The sequence below is a fragment of the Lissotriton helveticus genome, chromosome 7 (assembly GCF_964261635.1).
Source record: "Lissotriton helveticus chromosome 7, aLisHel1.1, whole genome shotgun sequence".
Classification (NCBI taxonomy): Eukaryota; Metazoa; Chordata; class Amphibia; order Caudata; family Salamandridae; genus Lissotriton; species Lissotriton helveticus.
The window spans coordinates 1,006,131,679-1,006,157,928 of NC_136068.1; the positions used below are offsets into that span (position 1 = coordinate 1,006,131,679).

Below are 26,250 nucleotides of genomic sequence, written 5' to 3' on the forward strand. Positions count from 1 at the left end.
TAACATGCTACCTACCCTCTTGCTGGAAGTATAAGTGAGCATAATGAATAGGCTGTGAACGTAGATAACTGCATGAAGGGAAGGTTTGATAGGAAGGTGGTGAGTCCCAAGAGATTGGAGGATTTCTTTTGTTCATAAAATTCCCCTGCTTTGATTTTTTTTTTGTGTTTGTATGTATATTTTTCTCTTTGAAGTCAATGAGTGCATGAATATGACATGGATACGTATTTATAAAGTATAATTAGGATCGAAATTTTTTGTGTTGTGATATAATAAGTTGTTGCATGATATGCATTTCCCTTGTGTATTGTAGTGTGGGAATATGTTCTGTTGGGAATTTCTTTATAGTAGAATTTAGAATGTTGACAGCACTTCGGTTCCTAGGATGTTACAATATACCGAGTCTGTTATGAAAATGTGTTTAGGAGGAAGTTGCCAATAAAGATCTGTAATTTCTGCCCATCTCTGCCTCATGGATTGAATCTAAATAACAGCCAGCTGTTGTTTGGCTGATAGTCATAAACAGCCCTGTCTGATGGTTGTGGGCCAAGGGCCGGAGCTGCCGACTTTGGATCTGGGGAACCAGGTTCAAGCCTTGGCATCGGGTCAGCTTCTTGTGATTCTGGGCAAATCACATAATCTCCCCGTGCCTACCAAAAAATTAATGTGTCTTAGTGTAACGTAACTGGTGCTCATGTAAAGCGCTGTACCACCTTCGGTTCGAGTTCACGCTATTTAAATCTGCAACAACAAAAATACAATGTGCAGCAACGACAGTCCTGTGAGTGACTACTTACAACCGTGGCTCACTCTTGACAACTCTGCATCATCCCAGCTCCGCATTGCCGCCCTCCCCTCTTTTTCCAATGAAGAACCGAGAGCGGCAGTAGCCTGGTCTAACCGGGCCAGAAAGGCTATCATTGCCTGATCAACAACTGTCCATTGCGAAGTCCACCTCCAATCAATCTCACCCCTTTCCAAACAGGTGGCGCCTTCTTAATGTCTGAGGACTGCTAAAACAAAGGCATGTGCGGACTCAAGAGCCAATCAGCACTTCGATATTTTGTCTAGCGCACAATGATTGGGTAAGATGCCACCACTGCTCCAATCCTCGGTCACTTAACGTATTAGTAGTACCTCCCGCTCCTGGGGATTCCAGAATATCAGAAGCTATGGAACTGGTTGGTATTCAACCCGGAAGTGCTAAAATTACTGACAAATTACATCTGTTAGAAGAACAACAACGGGCATTAGGCTAAATTCACAGATGGTTCTTGTAAGTAGGGGGCAGGTGTCCACCTTTTGCGCATCCTGGTGGAAGTCTCGTTTTCTTGAGCTAGCGCCTGACATTCTTTAAGTGAACGAAAGGCTAGTTTCTTAGAAACCCCAATAAGAAACTCCAATCATCCAACTGTAGGAGGTACTCTGGGTTTCCTCTCTTTTCTTGGAGGATTACTACACCTTCCCGACCGGTACGGCCGCTACAACATCCCCACACTTTAAGTTGCTACGTTGTTCTCAGTGTCTTAACATTTCGCCCCCCCTTTAGAGAGTTGCAGTGTTATATTTCTCTCGGCTGGATCCCTGGACATCCTCTTAAGCAGTGTTTTTATTAGTAATTTACCGGTATCTCCAATGCGGGGTGCCGCGGCTTGCCTTTCTGAGGCAGGCCCCGACCCGTTCAAGCCCAGAATTGGCGATTTGGATGTCTTTCTCACAAAAGGTTGGAGTTTTCATTCAGTAGCGGAGAAAATCCATGCTACTGTTAATAGACGAATGACTGATCACTTGCACTGCTGACTTATTTACACCTCTTTCACTACTGCCCCTCACCAACACTATTTCACTAACCTCTGTAACATGTGGTCACACTTCTAGCTAGGGAGACCAACTGGCATGGGTGTGAATTCAGGGCGTGGAGTGTAAAAATTCAGGACAAAGGGTCAAAATCCAGAACAAAAATTCAGGACGGAGGGTCAAAATTCAGAACAAAAATTACTGACACTACAAATTAAGTTGTGCAATAGTATGTGAGTAAATAGACAACAAACATAAGTACAAGTCAAAATAAGTGACATAGCGGCCTCCCCACTTTCAAGTCCTAGAAAATCCCATATTACTCTGGGTGTTTTTTCTGGCCCAAGGGAAAGGAAATAGGATTTTAGTGCTGCCCAGCACTTCAACAGTTGCGCAGTGACTGGCAACAATGTGAGCTACCGTGTTGGGACATGCCGAAACAAAGGCTGCCACTCTAGGACCACAAAAGTGAAAAACCCTTTCAACCCCGCTGTCCGCTTTGTAGAAGAAGAGAAATGGATGTAGACTTTACAGAACAAAGGATTCTACATCCATTGAAAGTCCATTAAAAGCTTGTTTAGCACGGTTATGCAGGATATGGACAGAACAGTTTGCAGGCAGAAGGTCTCCATTTGCTCCCTTCAAATGCTGGAACAGAATGATGTCGTCGATAGTCAACACTTGCGTTGTCCCCACAGTATGCCGCGACGTGCTCCGTTTTCTAAGCATGGGTATTTAATTTTGTTGTGATCGGCTGTGCAATAGCTGTAGCAGTCTCTGCTGCATCCTCGTAGAAATCCAGCAGAGTGTAGGCCACACCAGAGGTGAAATTAAAGTGCAGCAACTAAAGTGGATAGAGTTTAATGTTACCTTTGTTTGAGGCGTTACTGCAAACGGAAAAATACCCATCTTTTAAGTCTTCTTGTGCTCGCTGCAACGATAGAGGTGCAGGCACATTCAGAGTGATGCTCGAGGCCTTTGTGCGGCCACAAGATGCTTCCATCGCTATGGATGAGTCGAGATACAATACTTTGCTTAGCTTGATGCCACAATCCAGGGAGCGGTAGGAGATGTGATGCTTCACAGCATGGTACACCAGAGTCACCTCTGCAGCTATGACCTAAAATGTAAAAAAAAAAAAAAAAAAAAAATACACAAAAAAGGTATAAGCACGCAAAGAAAATCTCCATTGGTGAAGAAAACAATGGCCACAATGGGGCTTAGAACTGCAAATTTAAACTAAAGTGTCGGCTGGTAACCCAAAAGCAATTATGACGTGCTCTTAATATAAACAGAGTGAGAAAAGGGAGGTAAAGGCAACCTGACTTGGTAAACACGGCTGCACATTTAAAGAAAGTAACAGAAAATTGTTAGATGGCTCGCCTATTCAGTTTGGGAGTCTTAGAGTGTGACAAAGCAAGAAGAGTGTAAAAGAATTACATAAAACCCAGGTCACATTACGATGATGCAAGCAATTACTTACTTTGGATACTTCTGACTGGAAGCTTGGTTGCAGGTAAGATGAAATTGTGGCACTCAGTATGTGGAGTTATGTTTGGATGCGATGACACAACTTGTGCATGCTACTATCACGCAACACAGTTCGGCCTAAACATAATACTGGGACCTGAGAGTCAGCCGTTTTTAGGCTGATCTGGTCACTGGAGACTGAGGCATAGGAGAAGCACAGCATTTGTAAAACTGAAATGTTTAAACTAACTTAAACAAACGTGGAATAAGGAGTCAGAGGCGGACTTGCCCACAGGGACATTTAAAGTTTTCACCTTAATGGTGCCAATATCTTAAAGTATTCTTAAATGAATACTGTTCGTCTGTACTTATGAAACCTGCCCGGGTTCTGCAAACATGGTCTGATCCTGGGCATGTGCAATTTCTCTCGGGACCATCTTCATTGGCTTAGGTTATAAATGCTGCCTTCCGATTGTTTCCAAGTTTGTTATTCGGGCCCCATGACAGCCATGTCAGTCATTTGTATCCTTCAGGGCTACTGGCCCCTTTCCTCGAAACACTATTTTCTTTCCTGTGTCCCCCCACCCACGCCCCCTCCCGCAGTCTGATTTCTCTGCCCCCACTCCCATTCATGCCTTTTAGCCCGCCCGCACCCCGTTTCAAATGCAATAGGACTCACGTAAATGCGAGTTCTATTGCATTGCAAATGCTTGTTTTAAAAGTATTGCGCACCAACATGCACGCGCTGCCTTACATCTGGCGCATGCATTCAAATTCTCCCACTCCATGAGGAAAAAACAGGAAGTGATCTGGATAGGAGGGTGTTGGTTTCCAGGGCTCGCGCACACCACTCGTTTAATAGGCTAACTGCGAAAATGATGCCAGCCGATTAAGATTTTACGGTCAACCTACAGCTAGGCTTCTGGCAGAAACAGAGGTTAACTTCAAACTGGGAACACATCCACTCAGAAGCCCACCTGTCAGCTATATAGTAAGAGGGGTCAGACAGATACGGTCTCTGCACCTCAGATGCACGCGTGGACGACACAGCTAATAAGCACATCGGAATTTCACACAGCGCATTAAGATTGGTTGAGGTGCCAAAAATTCTCCAATCCTAGGTCATCGTCTACATTTCGAGTTGTGCCCACTCCAAGAAAATTTTCACCCATGGGATTGGCCACGATACGACCCGGAAGTACTAGGGCGGACAGAGGTACAGCAGGATCTTGGAGGTCTCTACTGGCCACAAGTGGGTCAATAGTCGAAGGGCATGTTTATTGTATAAATAACTTCTACAATTATTCACAAAAGGTACTGTGTTTTTATTTACCCGATGGTCCAAGCATAGGCTAATTGGCTGTTTTGATTTATACTTTCAAAAAAGGTGTTTTACATATAGCCCCGTGAGCGAATGGTCTGTGGTTCGAGATTCTTCGGGGTCGTGGGGGACACTGCCAGGGGGTGATATCCGCCAGTTTATACCAACCTGGGGGAGCGAGAAAAGATCTGTTAACCCTGATTTTTTTCATAGCTGTAACTTAACAGAAGGTAATTGGCTGATTTACATGAGAACGCATTTGTTTATGGTAGGCACAGGGAGATGAAGGGATTTTCCCAGAATAGCAGAATGTTGGGCCGATGCCAAAACTTGAACCTGGTTCCCTATCGCCAAAGTTGGCGGCTCTGGCCATTACATCACATCCTCGCAATCAAGTCTCTGCATTGACCCAACAACATTCTATGATTCTGGGCAGTTGTATTTTGGAGTGCTTTACACAGGCACCAGTTACCTTTACAGGGACACATCCTCTCAGGATGTTTATCCGCGTTTATATTATTTCGTAATGAGGCATCTTAATGAAGAAAGCTGCTGAAAGTCTCCTTACACAAACATCCAATCGATTCTTACCTGGTGAGCTCCCTGCTTTCCTTGTACTTATCCCTATCGCACCAGACCTACATTTTAAAGGTCCCGATGCTTCACTAAGGCACAAGGTGCTTTATAAATTTAACTAGGTAGCGATGAAACCAAGTGCAATTTCGTATTTTTTAAAATTACATTTGCTATTACAAACGGGCTTCAGTATGAGTGGTAAGGAAGTACACGCTTGAAGAGGGACGTGGTGGTGGTATGGACGTTGTTTGTGGTAGGGTGACCAGACGTCGCGGATTTCCCGGGACTGTCGCGGATTTCAGAGTACAGTCCCGAAGCTTTTCTTCATGTTAAGTACGTCTCGGTTTTTAGAACAAAGTTCAAGTCCTTCTGCAAACCAAAGCCCTGCTGAGAGTTCTGCCCATGTTTCCAGAATTTTTACAGGCACATCTAACGTTGGAAATCATGTATCTGCCTCTTCCAAGCAGCGCAGGAGAAGGCCGGCTGCATGCTCAGAGGAGACAGAGTGGGAGGAGGGCATGGGGCTCAGGCTGGCGATCCTGCCATAGGCACGCATTTACATAGATAACATAGCAAAATATATATTTACACACACACACACACACAGGCCTTTAAGTGGGATGGAAAAACTAGGGGGTCTCGCAAAGTGGCGTGACCAACGTAATTAAGGGTCCGGCTTAAAAGCACCCAAGCTGAAAATCTATGCTTAGCTTCTCAGGTTGCCATCAGACTGGCAATTCGGAACTTCTGTCATTACATCCAGGTATACAATTCAGCAAGTAACACTACCCTTACAACAAGCCAGTACCATTGGCCTTGTCAATGGGTTTTAGTTGCACAACATGAATAAGCAATAGCCATGGCTTCGTAGTATAGCATATTGAAAATGCTCCTGTTTTGAAATGAAAACACTATAAAAGAACATCTCTCCTTGAAATTCACATGAAAGACAGTGAAGGGACCAGTCTCATCACCTGCTTTTTAGAACTGTTGGTGCTGAACACCGGCAAGACCAGGCCCACTTAAAGGGTGTGTATGCGCGCGTATAAAAATCAGAACAGGCCAGAAATAGAAGTACAGGACTAAAAGATCAGAAGCCTTAAGAGCGCCGACATTTACACTGACAAACAGCCATGAACACCCCTTTTATAGGTGTACTGACACGGAGGCACGCGCTCTGCATAGACTTCCTTTTGAATGCATTGGACCGAAGAGGGAACTTGGGAGGGGCGCATTCGAAAATTATCCAATTGTAGGCATATATTTACCTATTTTTTTTTATAGATTTTTCATTTTGTCTATTATACAGTGCATTGATAAGTGTGTGTATCCATGTATGTAGATTTAGAGAGATTGTAGCTAACCTCAAGGCAACCGGGTGCTCTGTTAATTTATAATCCACTTATTCCTGTTATGTAGTTGATTGTTGACTGTTTGAGGCAATTCTTGAGCCTCTGTTTACACAAAAATTGCTTACATAACCTGCTGAGGAATGGGAAGAGATGCTTGTTGGAATAGGGAACAGCTGTACCATCTACAATGCCTTAAATTACAACTAAGAAATGAATGGATTGCTTTCAAAAGCTATGCACTCTTAAGGTGCTGTCATTTATATGACAAACTCATCAAGTTGTTGCCAGGAATAAATTATGAAAATGTGACATAGCGTGACATTTGTGATCATGACGAAGCGCTTACAGTGATTTTATAGCTTTTCCCTACATATTAACCAGCCGAAACGCTTCATTAAATTGCCATCAGGGTGCAGCTGCCATCAGATATCGCTGCTTGTTGATGGTCAGCTTCACTAAATCCAAACTTTACTTTAATTTGGGAGGGTAGGGGGAGATGTGCATACGAAGAATTACAGAGACCATTGTAATCAGAGCTTACAAGGCTTTCTGCAAGCTTTCAGTAAAAGCATGCAGATCGGTACTGGGGCACACAAGCACGGTGGCCTACACACAATCTGTTCAAGTATTTAATTTGGGCTGCTGGATTTCACCACAGGCCGAACTCCACCGAAGTCATGTTAAACCTCTTAGTACAGCCCTGCTTCTCTAAGGATCAACAACAGGCATGCATAAAGCTTCTTGTTTGATGATGTCAGCTCCAGTTCTCTTTACTTTTTGACATTCAAAAAGTGCCCCTTTAAAGCTGGCTCTTCTTAATATAGGCAACAGCTCCTCTGCACTTTATTTACTCTCCCCATGGGTGTGCAAGTTTATATTATCCACTAAACTACCTCATGGTATAACATTTTAGAGGGGGCTGCATCTGATTCTTTGTCAGAGCGCTTACTCAGTGATACCTTTACAGCCACAGAGATCTACATTGCACTACTGTGCGATAATAAGCTGCATCATTAAATACTTATAAGGTCCCAAAGGCGAGACCGATTGCATTGCAAATGCTTGTTTCCATACTCAGTGCTAAAACAGATTGGATAAAACCTCTGTTTTATCAGCCTCTTAGCATTTAAATAATAAGACATATGAATAGAAGGAATTTACTAAAAATGTTGAGGGGGGCTGGTTCTCGTTCTTTAGGGAGTAGACCTTTTAAGGACAGCCTATAAAATGGTGTTGTCCTAATCACACATATTACTGCTTTACAGGTTACATATTTGAGAGCAACCCATTAACGAAGGTCTTGTAAAGATAGTGGACGAACGTCTCATCTCTCCCATGGGAATCTCTCCAGGGAATACATGCACGTATATCTAATAAGTGTACGTGAGCCAGGAAGCATGTCCGAGTTAATATTAACATTGTGGCAAGGCATGAGTCCATTTCAGCTGCAGGATGGACCTGTGCCTTTTATTCATTTTGTTCCAAATGTACATCTTCTTTTAAATATTAATACCACGAGGGGCAGTTTAATCTCTGCAGAAGGGATGTGTATTTATGAAGTGATCTGCACCTGGGACTTCTCATTTACAACATGCGGCTAGGCGGTGGAGTAGTGAAAATGAGCGGTAATCGGTGCCGTTCACTGAAGATAAAATAAAGTTTTCAGGTTTTATTTTCCACGAAAAATTCTCTAGTCAGAAAGCCCCAAAACAAGTTTTTCACCACTGGACACAAACTTGAATGCCGCACGGAAATTCATCTCGAACACATACGTTTCCTTGTGTAGATTTCACAAACACCGTGATTGATTCCCCTTCAGAAGACTATGCCTCAGTCTCCGGTAACCGGAAAGAGTGAGGCATAGTGAACATACACTGAAAATAAACGCACATCACGCTTCATGAGGCAAAAAAAGCAGCAACTAAACTCACCGATGACCAAATTAGAATGAGTAGGTGTTTGATGGGAAAAGGCTAGTCCACAGCAGGCTGGTGATTCAAAAATGTAACAAAAACTAAAGGCTCAAAACGTGCTCTGCATGTCCGGTAGTACCGTATCTGTTCTCATTGGCCCTGACGCATCAGGCCAATAAGAACACTCCTGCAGTGTACTAACAAGCTCTAGGATTGACTGATCGCTTTCAAGCCAATCCTAGATCGCTTTGTTTGCTCTCCACAGCAACGATTGGAGGAACGGTTGGTGATAGAAAGGCACGTGATTGGCCCAACAATTGGTCACCCAACAGCAGGTAAAATTACGGACAAATGGCGTCCGTTAAAGAAACCTTCACGGAGAACGGACAGACGGCCGAAATTACGGGCTGTCTGTGACATTACGGACGGTTGGTCACTCTACTTCTAGCACTATATTTGTGTTTATATTAGTAGTGCCAGTTTCCCAGACACTCCTAGTTGTAACTTTAGTGCCCTGCTTGTAGCACTATGTTTCGAGCACTATTGTCTCTCACCGCTCTACTCTGTTGGCATTTTTCCGCCACATTACCCCCGCTTTCTTTTCAATGCCTTGTCCAGTCAGCAGAATCTCTCACGTAGTGCAGTGCATTTATTTACGTTTTTGCTTTCTACTTTGCAGCATCAAAAGCAGTGCATCGTTTATTGTCTCCACTCCTCTTCATTAAAAACCCTGCTATCCTAGAGTAACCCTGCTTGCCTATTTTCGTTCCTGATCTAAGTCACTTTAATTTCGTATGCTATGATGAGGGCTACTCTTGTATATGTTTGTAGGCTCTTTCATTCAATTCTTAACTTTCAGACTTCGTTTAGCTTTTTGGTGTAATTAACATAAAACAAATCCATCAATTAGTGCTGATTGAGACTATACAAATACTGCCAAGGTATTAAATTGCAAAGTTACCAGATTGCAACGAGGTCCTCCTAGATCTTAAGGAATTCAGTTGTTATCATTAATAAGAGTTTTTAACACATTTAAAATCAATTTCCATCCAGTTAATGCTGCAACTTTTTGCCCACATCTTTTTATAGGCGTCCCATACTTAATACTCTGATTTTAAACAGGAAAAGCGGGGTGTCGAATTTTCATTCTCAGAGGAAGAAATTGATCATTTCACTAACCTGATGTTGGGGATGCAGCTTGTTTAAAGGTCAGTTGTGAGGAGAGAGTCTGCTGGCAGAAGGGTAACTTCTCATAGGTAGCAGGAAATTGGCCAGCAATTACTGAAACGATACCCAGTTTTCACCTCTGGGTCATACACACTTTACTTTTTGAAGAAAATTCTTGTTGGGTGGAGTTTCAAAGTCTCCCAAAATGAATGGATTCAGCACTGAGGAGGACAGTAGAGATGAACCACCTGCACCTAGCACTCCGTTTTATGGCCAAAGCTGCTGCCTGATTGACGATGGGGAAAGATGTGTTCGGCCAGCTGGAAATGCGTCCTTCAGCAAGCGCATCCAGAAGAGTATCTCTCAGAAGAAGCTGAAGCTGGACATCGATAAGAGCGTGAGTATCCCTCATTTTGTATGCGTTGGTAAAGGTATGGCACTTTATGGCATTTTGTCCACCCCACTGCTTATTTCTCCTTGACCATCAGAATTCCGAATCATCCTGTTGCATGGAACGAATGGAGCTATATGCCTAACGCAGACTTTTAATTTGTCTCAATGTTTATTGTCAAAACAAGATTACATGTTTTAATTAAGCCAGACGTTATGTTGGTAGAGGCTCAGCTGGGTTTCTCCAACTATCCACCACACATAGATTCAATGGTAAGTCGACACTTTCCATGCCTTCACAGTGGAAATGACACGAACTGGAAATCACAGCTGGGGTTAACAGAATAGACACAGAAGAGGATGCCTTGCTTCTCCCTCCTGTGTAACACAGAGTAAAGAAGAAATACATAAGTCACAAAACCTGGCATGAGCTGACAGGCAAATGCCTCTTTTCCACTTCTCGTACAATACAAGGCAAATGCTTGAGGAAACAAACTGTATGGTAACATTAGATATAGCATAAAGAATGCGTGCTGCAAGAACCTGACTGAAAAATTAAAGATATATTGAAACCGCAGTACTTAGGCATGCATTCAAACGCATGTACGACATTACAACGCATGCTTTTACCACACATGCTTTTACATCGCAAGTTTTACAACGCATACCTTTACAACGCATAGCGCTTTGGGGTGCTGGATAGTGAATAGTTTAATTTACTATTCCAACTCCAGCCCCTGTGGATAGTAGGGAAGGTGTTGGATAGTAAATTAAATCTATTCCCTATCCTAGAGCGTCCCCCAGCGCAATCAATGCGTTGTAATGGTTTGCGTTGTAAAAGTTGTGATGTAAAAGCATTGCGTGGTAAAAGTTGCGTTGTAAGTGATGTTTCCCATTCAAACTCGTCAAGGCACACAAACTATTTAAAACGACCCCACTACAACACCGATCCCTATTGATACATGGCCTTGAACACAGCAAAATACAAATTCTCACTCGTCCACCTAAAACTTCAAAATGCACACATGCCTGTACACTTATCCCAACCCTGTAGACAGTCATCTACTTTCGATTAATTATTACATTTACCTAGTGATACTTGTATTCTAGGTGTAGATATGCCAAACCTATTTTCCAAACGAGCGCTAAACGGAGTATGTCGAATAAGGTGTTGGAAAGGGGCCGACATCTACAGATTTGTTAGCCTGGGCATGTCAAGTGCTGGTTTGGCTATTTTGCATCCCTTTAGGACCCTGACTATATCCACGTTTATCCTACAGAAGACATATCTGCTGGGGTTTTCTTAACTGCCTTCCCTTGTGCCAATCATACCAACATGGAGGTGCCGGGTGGTCTGTCTCTTAATATAAGCAGCTGATGGAACACCCCATATAGTAACTCTCCTCACATGGTTTTATTTGGGGTGGCTCACGGTTGGGATAGATGTAAAACATCCGGTTTTAATAATGAGGCCGTTATTGTTAAATTATTTTGTGAGTATCAATGCTGATCGAAGCAGATGTTCATCAAAACATGATGTAACTAGCCAGCGCATCCACATTCCTTCAATACAAATGCCTATGTTTATAATCCTTGTTCCCCTTTCCATATCCCACAGATAAAACACAGAGGGAGATCTCTTGTCTCCTCCTTTGATATCCATTGCAGAGCTCAATTTGTTTATCCTTTCACTTGGCTGATGTTTGCAGGGTTGCCTGTCGAAAGCCAGTTAAAACTTCCAGGCCTTTGAGTTGCTACTGTTGTCATTCAACTATAGCTTGACTATAATAGCTGGTCAAAGGTGAAAGTCTTCACTGCTTAAAGTACAGTTGTCTGTTCCTTGAACTGTTTTTGGATATGAATGTCCCACATTAACACCTTGCTTTTAAAGAGCCCCTCACTTAGTCCACACTTCAAACATAGACAGGCATGCCTGCTCTCTTCCTCTGAAGTCTATGTAAATTCAGGGAGAGTGAATCAATGTCTTTATGTATTGAAGCTGGAAGGAACCGTGCAAAGAATACAATTAGCCATTTTTGACCCGGTTTTTACCAATGCAGGTACGCCCAAGGTAGTCTTTAACTACTCTAATGCCAATGACCAATATTAGGTCTATATCCCTAATTCATTTTCATTCCAATTGACCGTGTGTGTCATAAATTCACAACTCTCAGACTTTATTAAGAAGCACAAGTGTCTTGATTCGGTTCATGATGGTTTGCAATCTGTAAAAGTAACTAGGTAGGAGTTTGCACCAGGTATCTATGACAAACAATTCATTTTGGACGAGAGCAAAACTCTAACCCTTCTAGAGCTCTCAACTCTTTTCTCTATTGTCTCCTATGCCTCTCTGCTGAACCGTGTTTGGGAGGCGGGCAGGCAAGACCATTACTTGGACTGGTTCTTTTCTTTCTGTGCGCTCACAAATGACGTCCCTTTCCCTCATGTGTAAACCTATGAAGTCCGTGGTTGTCTGTGATTTGCATCTAGTCTGTCCCTAGTAAATATTTATGATCCCACTGACAAGATTGATTTGGTACTTCTGACTAAGTTGTTCTCCTTTCACTAATAATATTTAGTTAATCATGCAATCAATTAGGGGTGTATAATTTCAGCTGCACTTTAAAGAATGTTTGAGATCTTTAGCGTTCTTGTTTCAGTTTAAGGAAAGGGAATTTGAATCTATTCAAAGTGATATTTTAGTTTTTGGTAGAATACCGACCGCCTGGTCAGATCCCTTGTGACCCTCTGATCTTGCTCTTTTGCTTGCTCTTGCCAACAGTACAAGTAGAGTTATCTTCGATGCCAAAACCCACATTTAGTAACATGTAATAAGTTCTCTCCTTGCGATTCCTTCTCCCCAGTGCTAATGTCGATTCACCTGCTCCTACTTCTTTCCAGGAAGACTCTTATTTAGCCGAGCATTATGTTGGACCCAGGCTATTCAACGTTGCTTGGGATTCCACTTGACCCTGGTCCAAAGGCTTCACATTATACCAAATTGTGTTTAGACTCCTACTAGACCTGAGCAGAAGATGTCGGATGAATTTAAGCTCGCTGATCTATATTGACTTCGGGGAATAGAGTTGTTCGGAATGTAATGTTCACAGTAAAGGCCCTGCCCTCATATGTGACTCTTTAAGCTTCACTGCTAAGGTTTTTTTTTTCCCTTCTAACCTTTTTCTGTTGCTTGTGTCCAAAAGACTAGGACAAGCATGATTACAGTCTTGCTGCTAGCTCCTAAGGTATTGAAACCTTTACCTTTTGACCCCAAAACTCATGGAAGATCATCTGTTTCCAACAGAGAGACAAAACTATTTTTTTTCTCCTTCTCAGTATAGCACTTAGTAGTTTTCCTTCTTCTTAGTTAATAGCTGTACCGAGGTGACAGATGCACTGAATAATGTAAATGTGTTATAATAAAGTGATTAAATACGTTCAAGGTCACAGTATGTATGCTTTTACAACTTAACAAAGAAACATCTTTAATAAGTCCTTGGTTTCAAGTTAAAGTCTTTGCTCATGAAGGACAGTTGCAAGTTAGATAATTACGATTGAACTACAGACCCATAAAGGTCTAGTAATAATGAGCCCGGGTAGCCTCGTGTTTTTATTAGTTCTGCTGCAGTTTATTTCTGTCTAGATCGAATCATTTGGTTGGCATTCTTCCTCAATGCAGTATTATCACATACTCGTGTATTGGGACGCTTGGATTCGCACACAGTTCTGCTAACATACACCAGTCTTAATCTTCCTCACACCTGCTTTTCAAGTGTTGGACTGAAACCAGAGTCAGCTAGCCCATTGGAGTTCCACCTCGCACACTACTTTCTCTGTTATTACTGTTCTAGGACTGATGCACAACTCTCCCTCAGTATTTTTTCAAACTTGTCTTATGAATTGCATTCCTTGCATAGATCGGTGTAATCCTACTACCTGCACTGTGCTTCAAGGACCATGTATTGTTATTTGTCTTTGCATTACTTTTGGTCTGTTTTGCTCTATGTAATAACTGCAAAATAAATAACAATCTTCTGATGTGCAGCATCTTCCATTCTAGCAGTAGGGCACTGCAACACACATACTTTACAGTGGATCTCAGTCTCAACTTGCAACACCTGTGTTTTTCCAGTACAAGGACCCGCAAACTTCTCTTCAGGTGCACCCATTTGAATAATTAACATTCCCCACACTTGGCCCCAAATTATAACACAAGAACCCACACATAGCTCTGCCAATGCAGCTCGGCATTAAACACCAGCGTCCTCTTTTCCATGCTTTTTTCAATGCAACCACAGCTTTGCATGTTCACTTGAATTGCTATGCCCTGGCTATTTCAGCGTATGCTCTATTTACATTTTCACTCATTACTATTTTAATACTGATTAAGACAACCATGTCAGTCCACCTCTGCTGTAGCATTCTGTGCAATTATGATAGTGAGATTCGCACACAATTTTGCCAGTGGCCTTCAGTCCAACTCTTCGCTACCCCTTGCTGCTCTAAAATGGTGACCTACATACCGCTCCAGTGGTCCTTATTTCAGATCTCTACCGCCTTGCCTGACTGCAACGACTCTGACAATGCATTCAAATCTGTACCTCAGTATTTCTTTGTATGCCATCTCTTTGAGCCACACACAGAACTGTATGTACACCACCTCCTTTCATTTGCTGTGTTTTCAGTGCAAGTCAAATTTATGTCATTAATATACACAATTATGAGATATGACCAACGATATGCACTGATTATTTTGATAACTTTATCACACATCTGTTATGGATTGTGATTTTATGCGATTACATTTGTGGTTATCCATCTTGAATATACAATAATAACAAAAAAATGACTACCGAATGCACCTTGATAAAGGTATTCTCCAAATTTGAATAAGTAGTGCACAGACTCGGATATTCATTTAATGTATCAAGAAGGCCATGAGACAAGGTCTTCTTTCTTTTACAAATTTGAGTAGTAACTGTAAAAAACAGTTTTTGTTATACACTTGCTCACATTTTTTGAATGTTCATTGTTAACATTAAATTGTGAATTTGTGCTTGGCTTATGTCGCTGTTTGTATTTCTCTATACCTAAGGTGAGACATTTATACATATGCGACTTCCACAAGAACTTTATTCAAAGTATGAGGAACAAACGGAAGAGAAAAACGAGTGATGATGGTGGAGACTCGCCCGAGCACGAGACAGATGTCCCAGAGGTAAACATGGCACCCACAGCTTGTTACTTGGAATGCCGTTGAGATGGTTGTTCGGTCACCCCTTGTAATGTTTCCCAAATCTTGTTGACACGTAACTAAGACCACCAAGTCCTTTCCCAGCTGCTGTGCCTTGTTTACGAATTCTGTACAGCTGTAGTTTCTTTAACTTGCTATGTCTCCGACTGGTCTCCAGACTTGTTGCACAATGTGGGGAAAAACATAAATTGTTTAAAAAAAAAAATCAAAAGTTTTGTTTTTATTAAAGTATTGTAGAAGGTGTCCTCCTTCACCATCAGCTCTCAAAACATTCCTATTTCTCAAGTTTAGCATTTAGGTTTCTTCTGTGAACGTCCTAAATTTGCATCAACATTATTCAGAGTTAAAACCTACAACAGTGGACCATAGCCGAAATGCAGCACCCATACCGTCAATCACCCATATAGTACAAACAATAGATAATATTGTGTGCTAAAAGCCAAATGTGCCCCCTGTCCAGGAGCACTTCCCCTCCGAAGGGGATGCAAGACAGAAACTACTGGATTGGTTCTGCACCACAATCTGTCAACACAAAAGTCCGTAATTGTGCATCATTATTAACAATAAAGGAACAATCACTGCTAATGCAAAGTCATCGTCTCTTATTCTTCTTATTTATTCATATTAATCAAAAATCATCAGCGAAGCATTTCGTCCTCTTGACTTAGGACTTCTTCAGGGCGAAATGGAAGACTAGCCACAGACCAATCATATATGTAGTTGTCCAATTGCAACTGATGCTGGTACATGCGGAAGGAAATTACAACCAAGTAGTTTCTGTTTGCAATGTAAACAAGTAATCAGAAGAGAACCAAATAAGGTTATGCAGCTGTCCAATATCCAAACAAATGCATATCGTTATGTTCATTATTTAAGACTGAATTGGCATGTAAAATGGTAGCACAAACTATAGATAAAAACGAACTAGAGATGCATTTATTTAAATTCAGTACACAAGCAGTGAGTCTCGAAGTATGTGCAAAATACCTGAATAATCGAGACCACTATCTGAAATTATAGGGATACACATATTAGATCACAAATAGCATCACGTTGACTTGGAAGCCATGCTGACCAATTTGTGGTACAAAAGACTGTGCTAGAGACTACTGCTCAGAGTTGTGCATTTGATCTGTTTAAAACACCTTATGAAGATAGTTCTGTGTGCCAGCAAACCATGCTTTTCTCAATAAGAGTTTGCAATATGGAAGGGAGGGGTGGTGTGAGTGTACATAGCACGGAGCCTCCCTTCTTTGACCACTGTATCTTAAGGATGTTCAGTCTTCTACCATAGCTTTCTATTGCCCTGTAACAATTCCTCTCTTCTCAGGTTGACCTGTTTCAGCTGCAAGTGAACACACTCCGGCGATATAAAAGGCACTACAAGCTGCAAACGCGGCCCGGCCTCAACAAGGCTCAGCTTGCAGAGGTGAGGAGAAATATGGGGTTGCGTCAAGGGTGGAAGGAACAATCCTATTTAACATTGGGTGGTGGGGAGGGGATCTGTTCCAGAGGGGAGGATTACTAGAATCATGTTTTAGTGCATACAGGTGACTGTGTAAAGGGTCTATAAATAGGTGGCGGTTTAAAGGTTGTGAATACCTAGTATGAGTGGGGATGAGATAGAGGAAGTGGGTTGCAAAGCTTGATTGACTAACTTATGTTACTTGCCCTTTGCTATTTAAGATTACCAGACAATGCTTCAAGTGGTTTCCTATCAAAATACAGCAGCACACGCTCTTGTTGTCATAGTTTGACTGTGTTTACACCTCTATGTATGCAAACTTGTAAAGTTCTAAACAATCTAGAGAGCAACAGAGTTCTGACTGCAACGAAAATGTTTCTTCATTATCTTCAGAATGATTGTATTTCCTCCCTGAACGAGGCACAATCTCTGTTGCATTCATCTGCCCAGCAAAAAAAACAACCCATGGCATTCATTGAAGTAAAATGTGGGCTCACCTCAATGTTGTATGGGGGATGCTAAAGCTTAGTACTATGCCAATAGGGAAAGTAAGAGGGGCTGAAATATTTTCATGCAATATTTAGCAAATTTAGTAGGGCAAAGAGCAGTTTGATTTGTTTCATAACCAAAGAGTTCTCCTTAAAGAAACCAACATTTCATCCAAAGTACAAATTGAAGCAGCCGCCAAATTGGAAGGCAAAGTACTGCTATGTCTTTTCCTCACTTCCAGTGGCAAAGCTTTTCGCTGCATTTTCTATTTTGTTTATTTTCAGTAAATGAAGTAGTGTAAAATGTCGAGGAAGGTCCAGTAGCTGTCACAGAGAGAAAGTCCCTGTGCCTCATCGTCTTTGGTTTCAGCCTGTCATTTGCTGAGAACCTCAGCTGTTCTACATCTTCTGAGTAATACAGTGCTTTTGCTTGTTAAATGCTTGACTACTATGTTCTCCTTGTTGGAGCTGTCATGGTTGCAGTGAGCCATTGTGAAGGAATTGGGAATCACAAACAGTTTTTTTAATGAGGTACACTGCTATTCATTTATTAAAAAATCACGCATATCCACTCCCTGAAAAATAATTGAGAATTCTGGAGTAGGATTTTATTTTCAGAATGTACAAATAAAAAATGAAAGCTTATAAAGGCTCTTTTGTGAAGTTGGCAGATTCAGCAATGGAAGCATGCCTACGTTTTAATGTCAATAAAAGTCCGGTGTTTAACCTGCGGTGATTTCATACGCCCACACAACTGGTCTTCCATGATGGTTAAAGGATTCCTGGATATTTCGTTATGATCTCCTTGTGAACTTATATAGCCTTAGGATCAAAAGAGGGCTATCGTTTATTTGTTTCAAAGCTTTTTTTTCCTTTCCAATTTCCTCATCAAAATGTTTTAACTATTCATTCTTTAGCATCTTCTCTTGTCACTTTCCTTTCATGGAGCTCTCTCCAAAAGAAATGTTTTATCTTGTGGTGAACAATCATATTTCCAAACCAGGAGCAGTTTGTAAAATAGCCACAAGATCGTGCTTTTGATTTTATGGTGGCACTTCTCAAAGGGTATATCATGCATCCAATCCTCATTAAAGAAAGACCATGATAATTTTACTAAATGACACTTCCCCCTTTACCAGTAGTCAGGAGGAGTCTTCTTTCGTTCCAAATTTCTTGGCAAATTTGGTTGTGGTTTTATATATGTATGCATGTTTTTATCTATATTAACTGAAAAAACTAAGATTAACATGATGTGATAGTTGGTATTTCTAAGAATATCTCACTTCACATTAAAAATACCTTAGAAATTCACTTAAAAAATAGGTTCTAGGGATGTTATAGTTAGTTTCAAACCCCTGAAATTCACCTGTTATAGTAATCTCAAGTAACCGTAACTTGTACCCTAAAGTAACTATAATTCACACCCCTGCCATGCACAGTATCGTCAACAATGATGACTTTGGAGATGCGATTAGGGATATTCTAAATGTAGTCACAGAATTTAATAAGTGATTTAATGTGCAAGGCTAAAAGAGGTGCATGGTGAGGGCGCACCTTATAGTTACTTTAGGGTACAATTTATAGTTACTTGAGTTTTTTCCTTTGGAAAAAAAGGAGATTTTATGCGAGAGACTGCTAAAGTAAAGCCCTTTTGTGATTAAAAACATCAGGAGTCTCCTGCCTGAATCGGGTATGTTGGCATGTATGGTTGTACTGCCACTGCCTCTCCCTTGTAGCCTGATGTATTGCCACTGCCTGTCCTGCGTGGCTGGTTTGTTGCCCCTTCCCCCGCTTTACCCTTCTCTCCCTGCCCTCATTTGTCCACGCCCCAGACCTCTTTCTCCCCACCACACCCCAGACCTCTTCCTCCCCAAAGTGTTCTAATGAATAAATAGATTTCTAACATTCTATATTTCTTACAAATGTGTTGCATGCCTGAAGTCATCTTGATGTAATCAAAACTGTAATACCCAAAGCATTTCCTTTAGAAATTATTAAAATGAGGGGTTATTTTTCCCAAAGAAATTATTGTTAGTGCACTTAAAACTAAAATGAGGACACATTTTCTGAATTCTCAAATAGCGACAAGGGGCTTTCAAATTAAAATTGTTTTTTATCCAGTTGATCACTTTATTATCTGTTACATTTAGAGGAGAGGATCTGTCGTTACGGCCAGAGCTGCTGACTTTGCAACTGGGGAACCAGGTTCGAGTTTTGACATCAGCTCAACTTCCTGTGATTCTGGGCACATCGCTTAATCTCATCATGCCTAAAACCAAAATGAATGTAGCTTATGCTCACATAAAGCACTTTAGTACCTTCGGGTCAAGTCTGTGCTATACATATTTGCCAAATTTTAGAAGAGAAAAGTAGGATAAAAAAAAAAAATTATCTAGAGAATGTATTTTCCCCAATGACGTTTATTGAAGCAGAGGCAATTTCAGGAGAGAGACGGCCAAAATAAAGACATTTTGGCTTTAAAAACGGTAGTCTCCCACCTAAATTGGGTTTGGCATGTATGGCTAAATAAAACTGCAACCAAAAAAAACGCATTTTGCACTCTTCCGTCATTGGACTATACTGGGCGTCATTTGGGGTGATACTTGGTCTACATTTGGGCTCTTTTTTTTCTTTTTCTGGAGGGAAGTTTTGGAGAGCTTTTTCTTATGAAGCTCCCTAGTTTCCTATTTACTGCAGCATTCTCAGTGGAAAATGCTTTCAGTTTTCTACTTCAATTCCATCAAGATGGCTTTCAGATCACACTTTAGGCATAAATTCAGAGAGTTAGCATTCTAATTGCTCATTAAAACACTTGTAAAGCTGCTGATCACCAGGGAGTTGACTGGCAGTCTGCTGCTGGTGTTGAAAGTGCATATTTCTGTGCACATGTCAGAATGTTTTCATTAAGTCGAAGAGGAAGATATTTGAGAACTGATTTAAAATGTATCTTAATTTTACTTTCTGGACCACTAACCATAATTTCTATGACAAAATGAACCCACTTATTCTGAATTACGTTTTTTTACGTTTTACCTGTTCAATCGGGATTGCTTCAGGAGTGCCACACTTGTTATAAGTAAGACTATTGTCGCCCTAGTTGTTCTTTAGAACACCCTTGGAGGCTGCAGTTGAAAACTGGGGAATCAGCTGAGCGGTTGCTCCTGTTGGATGTAAATGTTTTACTAAGCGTGCCAGACTTTATTCTCACATGACTAAGAAAGATAGTGTGAATTTACAGAAAATATGCTCTTGTTTTAGTTTTTGGAGCTCCTTCCATAACCTTCATGAGAAAACAGTTTTCTCTCTAACATGATTAATGAAATCCCAGTAGAGGGTCTGCATTTTTCACAGGATAAAATCACCTTAGAACACTCCACAATTCCTAAAATTAGTGTAGTATCACCAACAAATGATTTGCATTGTAACTGAAATCTGTTATCACTCTTTATTATGCGCTCCTTTTTGTGATCCTCAAAACCTGCCATTTGCTACAATGAATTTAATTGGGGACCATGTCTCAGAGTGCTGTTACGGTTGCCAACCCATGTTATCCATCTTGTGGCCACCCAACAAAGGGGGAAGGGGGCCCCATTTGGATCCCCCACCCCACATCCCTTTTGGGGTCTGCTTGTGCACACCCTGCCCACTTACATTTATTTGATGTTTATTCATTTGCAGGACACCAAGACCAAGGCCCTTAGTCTTGTAATGGCAGCCAAAACATATTATTGAGTTTGAAACTAACCAATCGGGATTGAATGGTCCCCTTTAAATTGGTCACTCAAAGCATATCTGGACACCAGCGGTCCATATATCTATTTTTTTTTAACTGTAATTTTTCAGAAATTACTGAGCTGATTTACACCAAATCACAAAAAGCACCATCTGCAGACCAAGATCTAGCTTCCTGCTAAATTTGGCATAATTCCATTTAGCAGTTTTGATGTAACCCTGTCTAAAGAAGTCTATTGAAAATGCATGGGGATTTTGCTTTTTGGGACCCCTCTTTTTTTTTTTTTTTTGTTTTTTTTTTGTTTTTTTTTTGTTGACCCCCGCTTGACTGATCCCCTTGAAACTTTCCATGCATAAACTAGTTAAAAAGTAGCACCTTTTTGGAAAGTTTGCTGGAGATTAGTAAAACGGGGCAAAATCCTATGGAACTGCTGACCTAACTAGAGCTACCCAGTGGTGATATATAATATGTTATGCAAAACAGGAAGCAAGGAACTCTGGTTAGCTCCTACATTTAGGTGGAGAGCAGCTCCTTTACATGGAGCACCCTACAAAACAAGCAACACTGTAAATCTGCTCACCTCAAATGTCTGTTTTCTAGCAGAGTTTTCAAGAGTAGTATTAGCATAGTTCCATCCATGCTGAGCTAAAAAATGGCAAAAGCCTTTTACTATTCCAGGCACAGCATTGCAGCTTCGGATTGGTAAAATACTATCCAAGTCAACATGGAATGAATAAAATCAACCCCTGACACATTTGTTTCACTCTAGTTAGACACATCAGAGCGGTGCAGCTTTGTCCAGACACCAAGGACTAACCAGTATAAGTCAAGACAATACCCTTTCAAATATGATATAGCTAGATAAAAAAGATCTATATATATCTATAATATAATCTCTCTCTTTAGGGAAGGGAGGTGACAGCTGAAACATTTTTATCTCCATTCCTGCAGTAAGAAGTTTAACATATTTTCCATTGCCCAAACATAGCTTTATATTCACCGTATTCACTGCTCCTTCAAATGAAATAAATATCTATATCTCCCCCACTGCCTCTCCCAGAGACCGCTTATACGGTGGCACTGGTCACTGACTCCCAAAAGACAGGTATGTGTAACCACGAAGGTAATTCAAATGTTTATTTAATTCCACTTCAATCCATTAAAAAATATATAAATATATTTGTCCCAATAGTAGGTGTGTGAAACTGAATCACGCATTGCTAGACTGCCCAATCCTGCTGCTCTGCCTCCCAGGAGTTCCAACTGCATCTGAAATTTTCCAAGACTGTTTCTTTTCATCCCTCCTTGCAGACTGTCAGCCGTCACTTCCGTAACATTCCGGTGAATGAGAAGGAGACCCTGGCATATTTCATCTACATGGTGAAAAGCAACAAAAGTCGCATGGACCTGAAATCGGACAGCAGCAAACCACTGGATTGAGGACTTCTGGAGACAGCAGAGAAAGGTGCTCTGTGGGGATTCTTTCTCCTGGACCTTGTTGGGGGCAATTGACTCCAAGACCATCCTGGTGATGGTGGCTTCTGGATTTTATTTTTGGGGGAAGGAGTATATTGTCTCCCCTTGATCTTGTTGGGTGAGCTGCTTCTTTTGGACCCTGTATGGCCAGCTTGTTTCTGGGGAGGGAGCATTGCAGTATATTGCACTGCCAAGAAGCTGTGGATTCTTTTACTGAGCGTGTAGGTGTTTATAGGATGGTGAGGGGTCGGGTTATGCTGGAATTCCTGGACCTGAGAAAGTGTTATAGTTCTTGATGCTGAAAGAAGGAGCAGGTAATCAACCTACTTGATCCAAGGAAATTATCTGACTCCATACAAGGAGCGGCTTAACATCACATGGAACTTCACCAGCACCCCTCTATGGTTTTGTGACACCTACATGAGAATGATGAGCTTTCCATGCTGGGTCAGTTAGAGGATCCAAGTGTGTGGGTATGTGGAAACCTATCAGAGAGGCTTGGACATGTCGAATAACTCTTTAAAGTTGGCCTGCATTTTAGAGGACAATGACAATTTAAAAATAAAATGGGCTTTACAGGAAGACTACACTCCTGGTCTACAGTGGCCAATGTTTGGAGGTCTGTGGAACTTTAATCTGAGTTTGTTATGGGATGGGATCTACAGCATGTTATAAGAACTGCTGACTGTTGGGGCAAGGCCCTTTTGTACTACCAAGATAAGAGCCCTACCTCCAAGACCCCTACAACTTGTATATTATTAGTGTAGGGGGGGCAATATGGGCAGATGTTTGTCATCTTTTGTATATATTTGCCTGTTTGGATGAGGTTACTTATTCATTTCTCAAAGTTGCCTCATTCACTGTGGATACCTAGCTGACCTAAGCAGGCTTGTGCCTTCTCCTCATCATGGAAGCAATCTAATACCATGATTCTATAGCCAAATGATCTTGACGGTTTAGTCCAGAAAATGTGTTTAATAAAAGGTGGTTTTTAGCATGTGCGTCGGCACTTTTCACAGTTGGAATTAAAGCATTTGGTTACTCAAGCTGTGGTGGTACATAGGTTTGAAGAGCTTCTTGCATGTAATATGGAAGACATGGAGTTCTTTCTTTCTCTATAAGCGTAGACAATTCCTATGTTCCAATCACTAGTCTATTTACCACTTATGAGGGACCTATTTACTAGAAATGTGCAAGGACCTGGATTTTAATGAACCATTCTCTTTTTTGGATGTAAGACTTGGGATTAGAGTACTGTTCCTCTTTACTGTGCTTGGAAGGCTTTTGTTTTGGAGCAGTAGTCATGGCATGAAGAGTACACTACGTGTTTGGAGCATAATTATGTGCATGAAGTGAGGAAGTCCTTGGGTTTCATACACAATTCTATGTGTACTGACTGTGCGGAAGGCTGTATTCCTGGTGCTTGGTTCTTTGCATGACATGGAGAAGTATCCTTGTTTAATGAGTGAAAGATCTGACTGTAAAGCACTTGCACTAGTATTTGTAAAGCACTATTTTTTGCATGAGGGGTAACTGACTCTAGGATTAGCATGCTATTTGGCTTAGAAGGTTGGGCTGTTGCTGTAAATTTGAGTTCTGTTAGATGGCACTTTGTTTAATCTGGCTTGATATTCTCTCCCTTCTGCTGTCCTTTCTGGGAACCACAATATTCACAACAGAGTTTAGTAGTAAATTGAAAACGTGCTACGGCCACTGAACTAGTAGCACTACAAACATTCCGAAAAAAAAAACGAATTCACAAAATCTTCATTCAAAAATACCTGTCACCCAGGCCTTTTTATTAACCCCTTCGATGCTTGTGACGGAACCATTCCGTCATCAGTCACGGCTGAGCTGTGCTGATGACGGAATGGTTCCGTTATGACCGCACCCTGTTCTGGAATGTCCAGCACAGGGGCGGAATCTGCGCCGCACGCAAGCGGTTAATTAGTCTAGTTGTGGCTAAGCTATTTAGGCTTTCCAGAAATTTCAGGTACCTTTGGCCTCCTGTTTGCTTGTCTTTCTTCGTGTGACTCTATCTCTGCGCTTGGAGGCCGTGAGGCTGTAGACCTGCCATTTGTCCTTCAGACCTGGTCCTGCTGCTCTGTCTGGTCCGAAACATTGCATTTAATGCTTTTGACACCCAGAATGAATGTTCTTTGAGTTATACAGATGACAGAATAAGCTGTTACTCACATTCTTGACAGCACAGAAAGCTGATTAACACAGCACGTGTGAGAGTAGGAGAAGAGTGGAGTGCCCACGGGTATTCGCCGCGCTCAATAAATTACAAAAATAAATAAATAAATAAATAATAGACTGCCTTCTTCCTGGTTAATAAACATTTGACAGTTCAATATGCTTTACATTGCAGTTCAATGAGCATGACGTTTGCCTATGTGTGGTGCTTTCTTCTTTTCAAGACTGCTGGACTTTGAGTGCTGGTTTATGAAGCATTTCATGCTTACTCATACACCCTACTGCCAGTGCCAATGACGTTTTCCTGGAAGTGCTAAACTCTCTCCTTTGCAAATGCCAGATCTTGCTCCGCCAGTGTGCCTAACCCATGTCCTGAAAGTGAACAGACTATTTTCAGTATTTACCACTGAAGCATAGGCTCCAGTGAAATGGATGCCTACCTGCAGGCAATAGCACTGAGACCAACACCTCGATTCACATTGGATTGTGAAAGCTTGGTGTTTTGTGAACGTAGTTGTTGGAGGATCACTTGATTGTTGCCCCAAACTGTTGACCCATGTGATTCTAGTGCCATTATCCATAGGAGAGGAGGTAGGTCTGCTTTGGGCAGTAGATAAAATAGAGCTGACCATCACAGCATTCTTTTAGTCCTCACTGTTGGAGTACTTTGTGTATAAATGAGCATGACTGTTTGTATAAGATGTCAAATGATTTTAATTACCGAAAATATTTTTGCAATCATAACAAGTAATCTGTAAAGTGCTTTCTCCCTCCAAAAGCAAATCCCTAATAATTTACAAAGTAATTCTACCTTGAATGAGTCTAGGCCCAGTCTATTTGTGAGACCGACACAGACAAGCATTCCAACTATAGGCCATGTATTGAAATGCGTCAGTCATATACAAGTTTCCCTACCTTATATCACATTTTATCCTGGGGTTGATTGTTCTTGGAGGTATATAAGACTGGTTCTGCTGATAGTGTGTTTGCTGCTGAACACTGTTCTACAACTAGTTTGGAGCATTGTGTGCTTTCTTCTCTCAAGTTTTACAGCTCTGCTTCATCATGCCTTACCCTTTCTTTTTTGTTACTGTTACTCTGTCTCTGATTTACATGTGAATTGAATGGTATTGATTCATTAGGCCTTATTTTAAAAATCGGAAACCTCCTTGTTTGTATCATGTGATGTTTTTGTTAAATACTGTTGTGGATAATTTGTAGTTTTTAAATGTCTAAACTTGTTCCGTTGCTCATTTCTTGTCAAATGTCTTCCTAATGTTGGAATTGTCTCTTCCATTGCTGCCCTTCTCCAGACCGTAAACTCAGCTCATCATTCGGTTGAGCCAAATGTTGTATTGGAAATGTATGTTTTGTAATAAAGGCTACCCTTCATTTGGGATTGGGATGTCGTTTTGTGTGTGTGTGTGTTTGTTTGTTTTCTTTCTGGACTTGCTGTAGATTGGTAACCAATTTAGTGGCAACCGCCCATTTAAGTGGAGATGGTTTACTTGAAATCTGAGCCTCAAATTTGGCATCTGAAGCGAAATGCCCATCAAACATAGGGGTTTGGAGGTGGGCTTAAGCAAGTTACAATGGTAGTAGTGAGGAGTTCAGACCTGTGAGTGGACATATACTGGTGTTTGAGTTGG

At 41.3% G+C, this 26,250-nt stretch overlaps 1 protein-coding gene across 1 annotated transcript; it reads left to right on the forward strand.

Annotated features, from left to right (window-relative positions):
• Positions 1-8,725: 8,725 nt before the first annotated feature.
• Positions 8,726-26,010, forward strand: SAP30L (SAP30 like). The gene is made up of 5 exons (XM_078653664.1): positions 8,726-8,857; positions 9,519-9,993; positions 15,082-15,204; positions 16,571-16,669; positions 22,238-26,010. The coding sequence occupies exons 2-5, from the start codon at positions 9,802-9,804 to the stop codon at positions 22,364-22,366; spliced, it is 543 nt and encodes a 180-aa protein (XP_078509790.1). The 5' UTR covers positions 8,726-8,857; positions 9,519-9,801; the 3' UTR covers positions 22,367-26,010.
• The last annotated feature ends 240 nt before the right edge of the window (positions 26,011-26,250 follow it).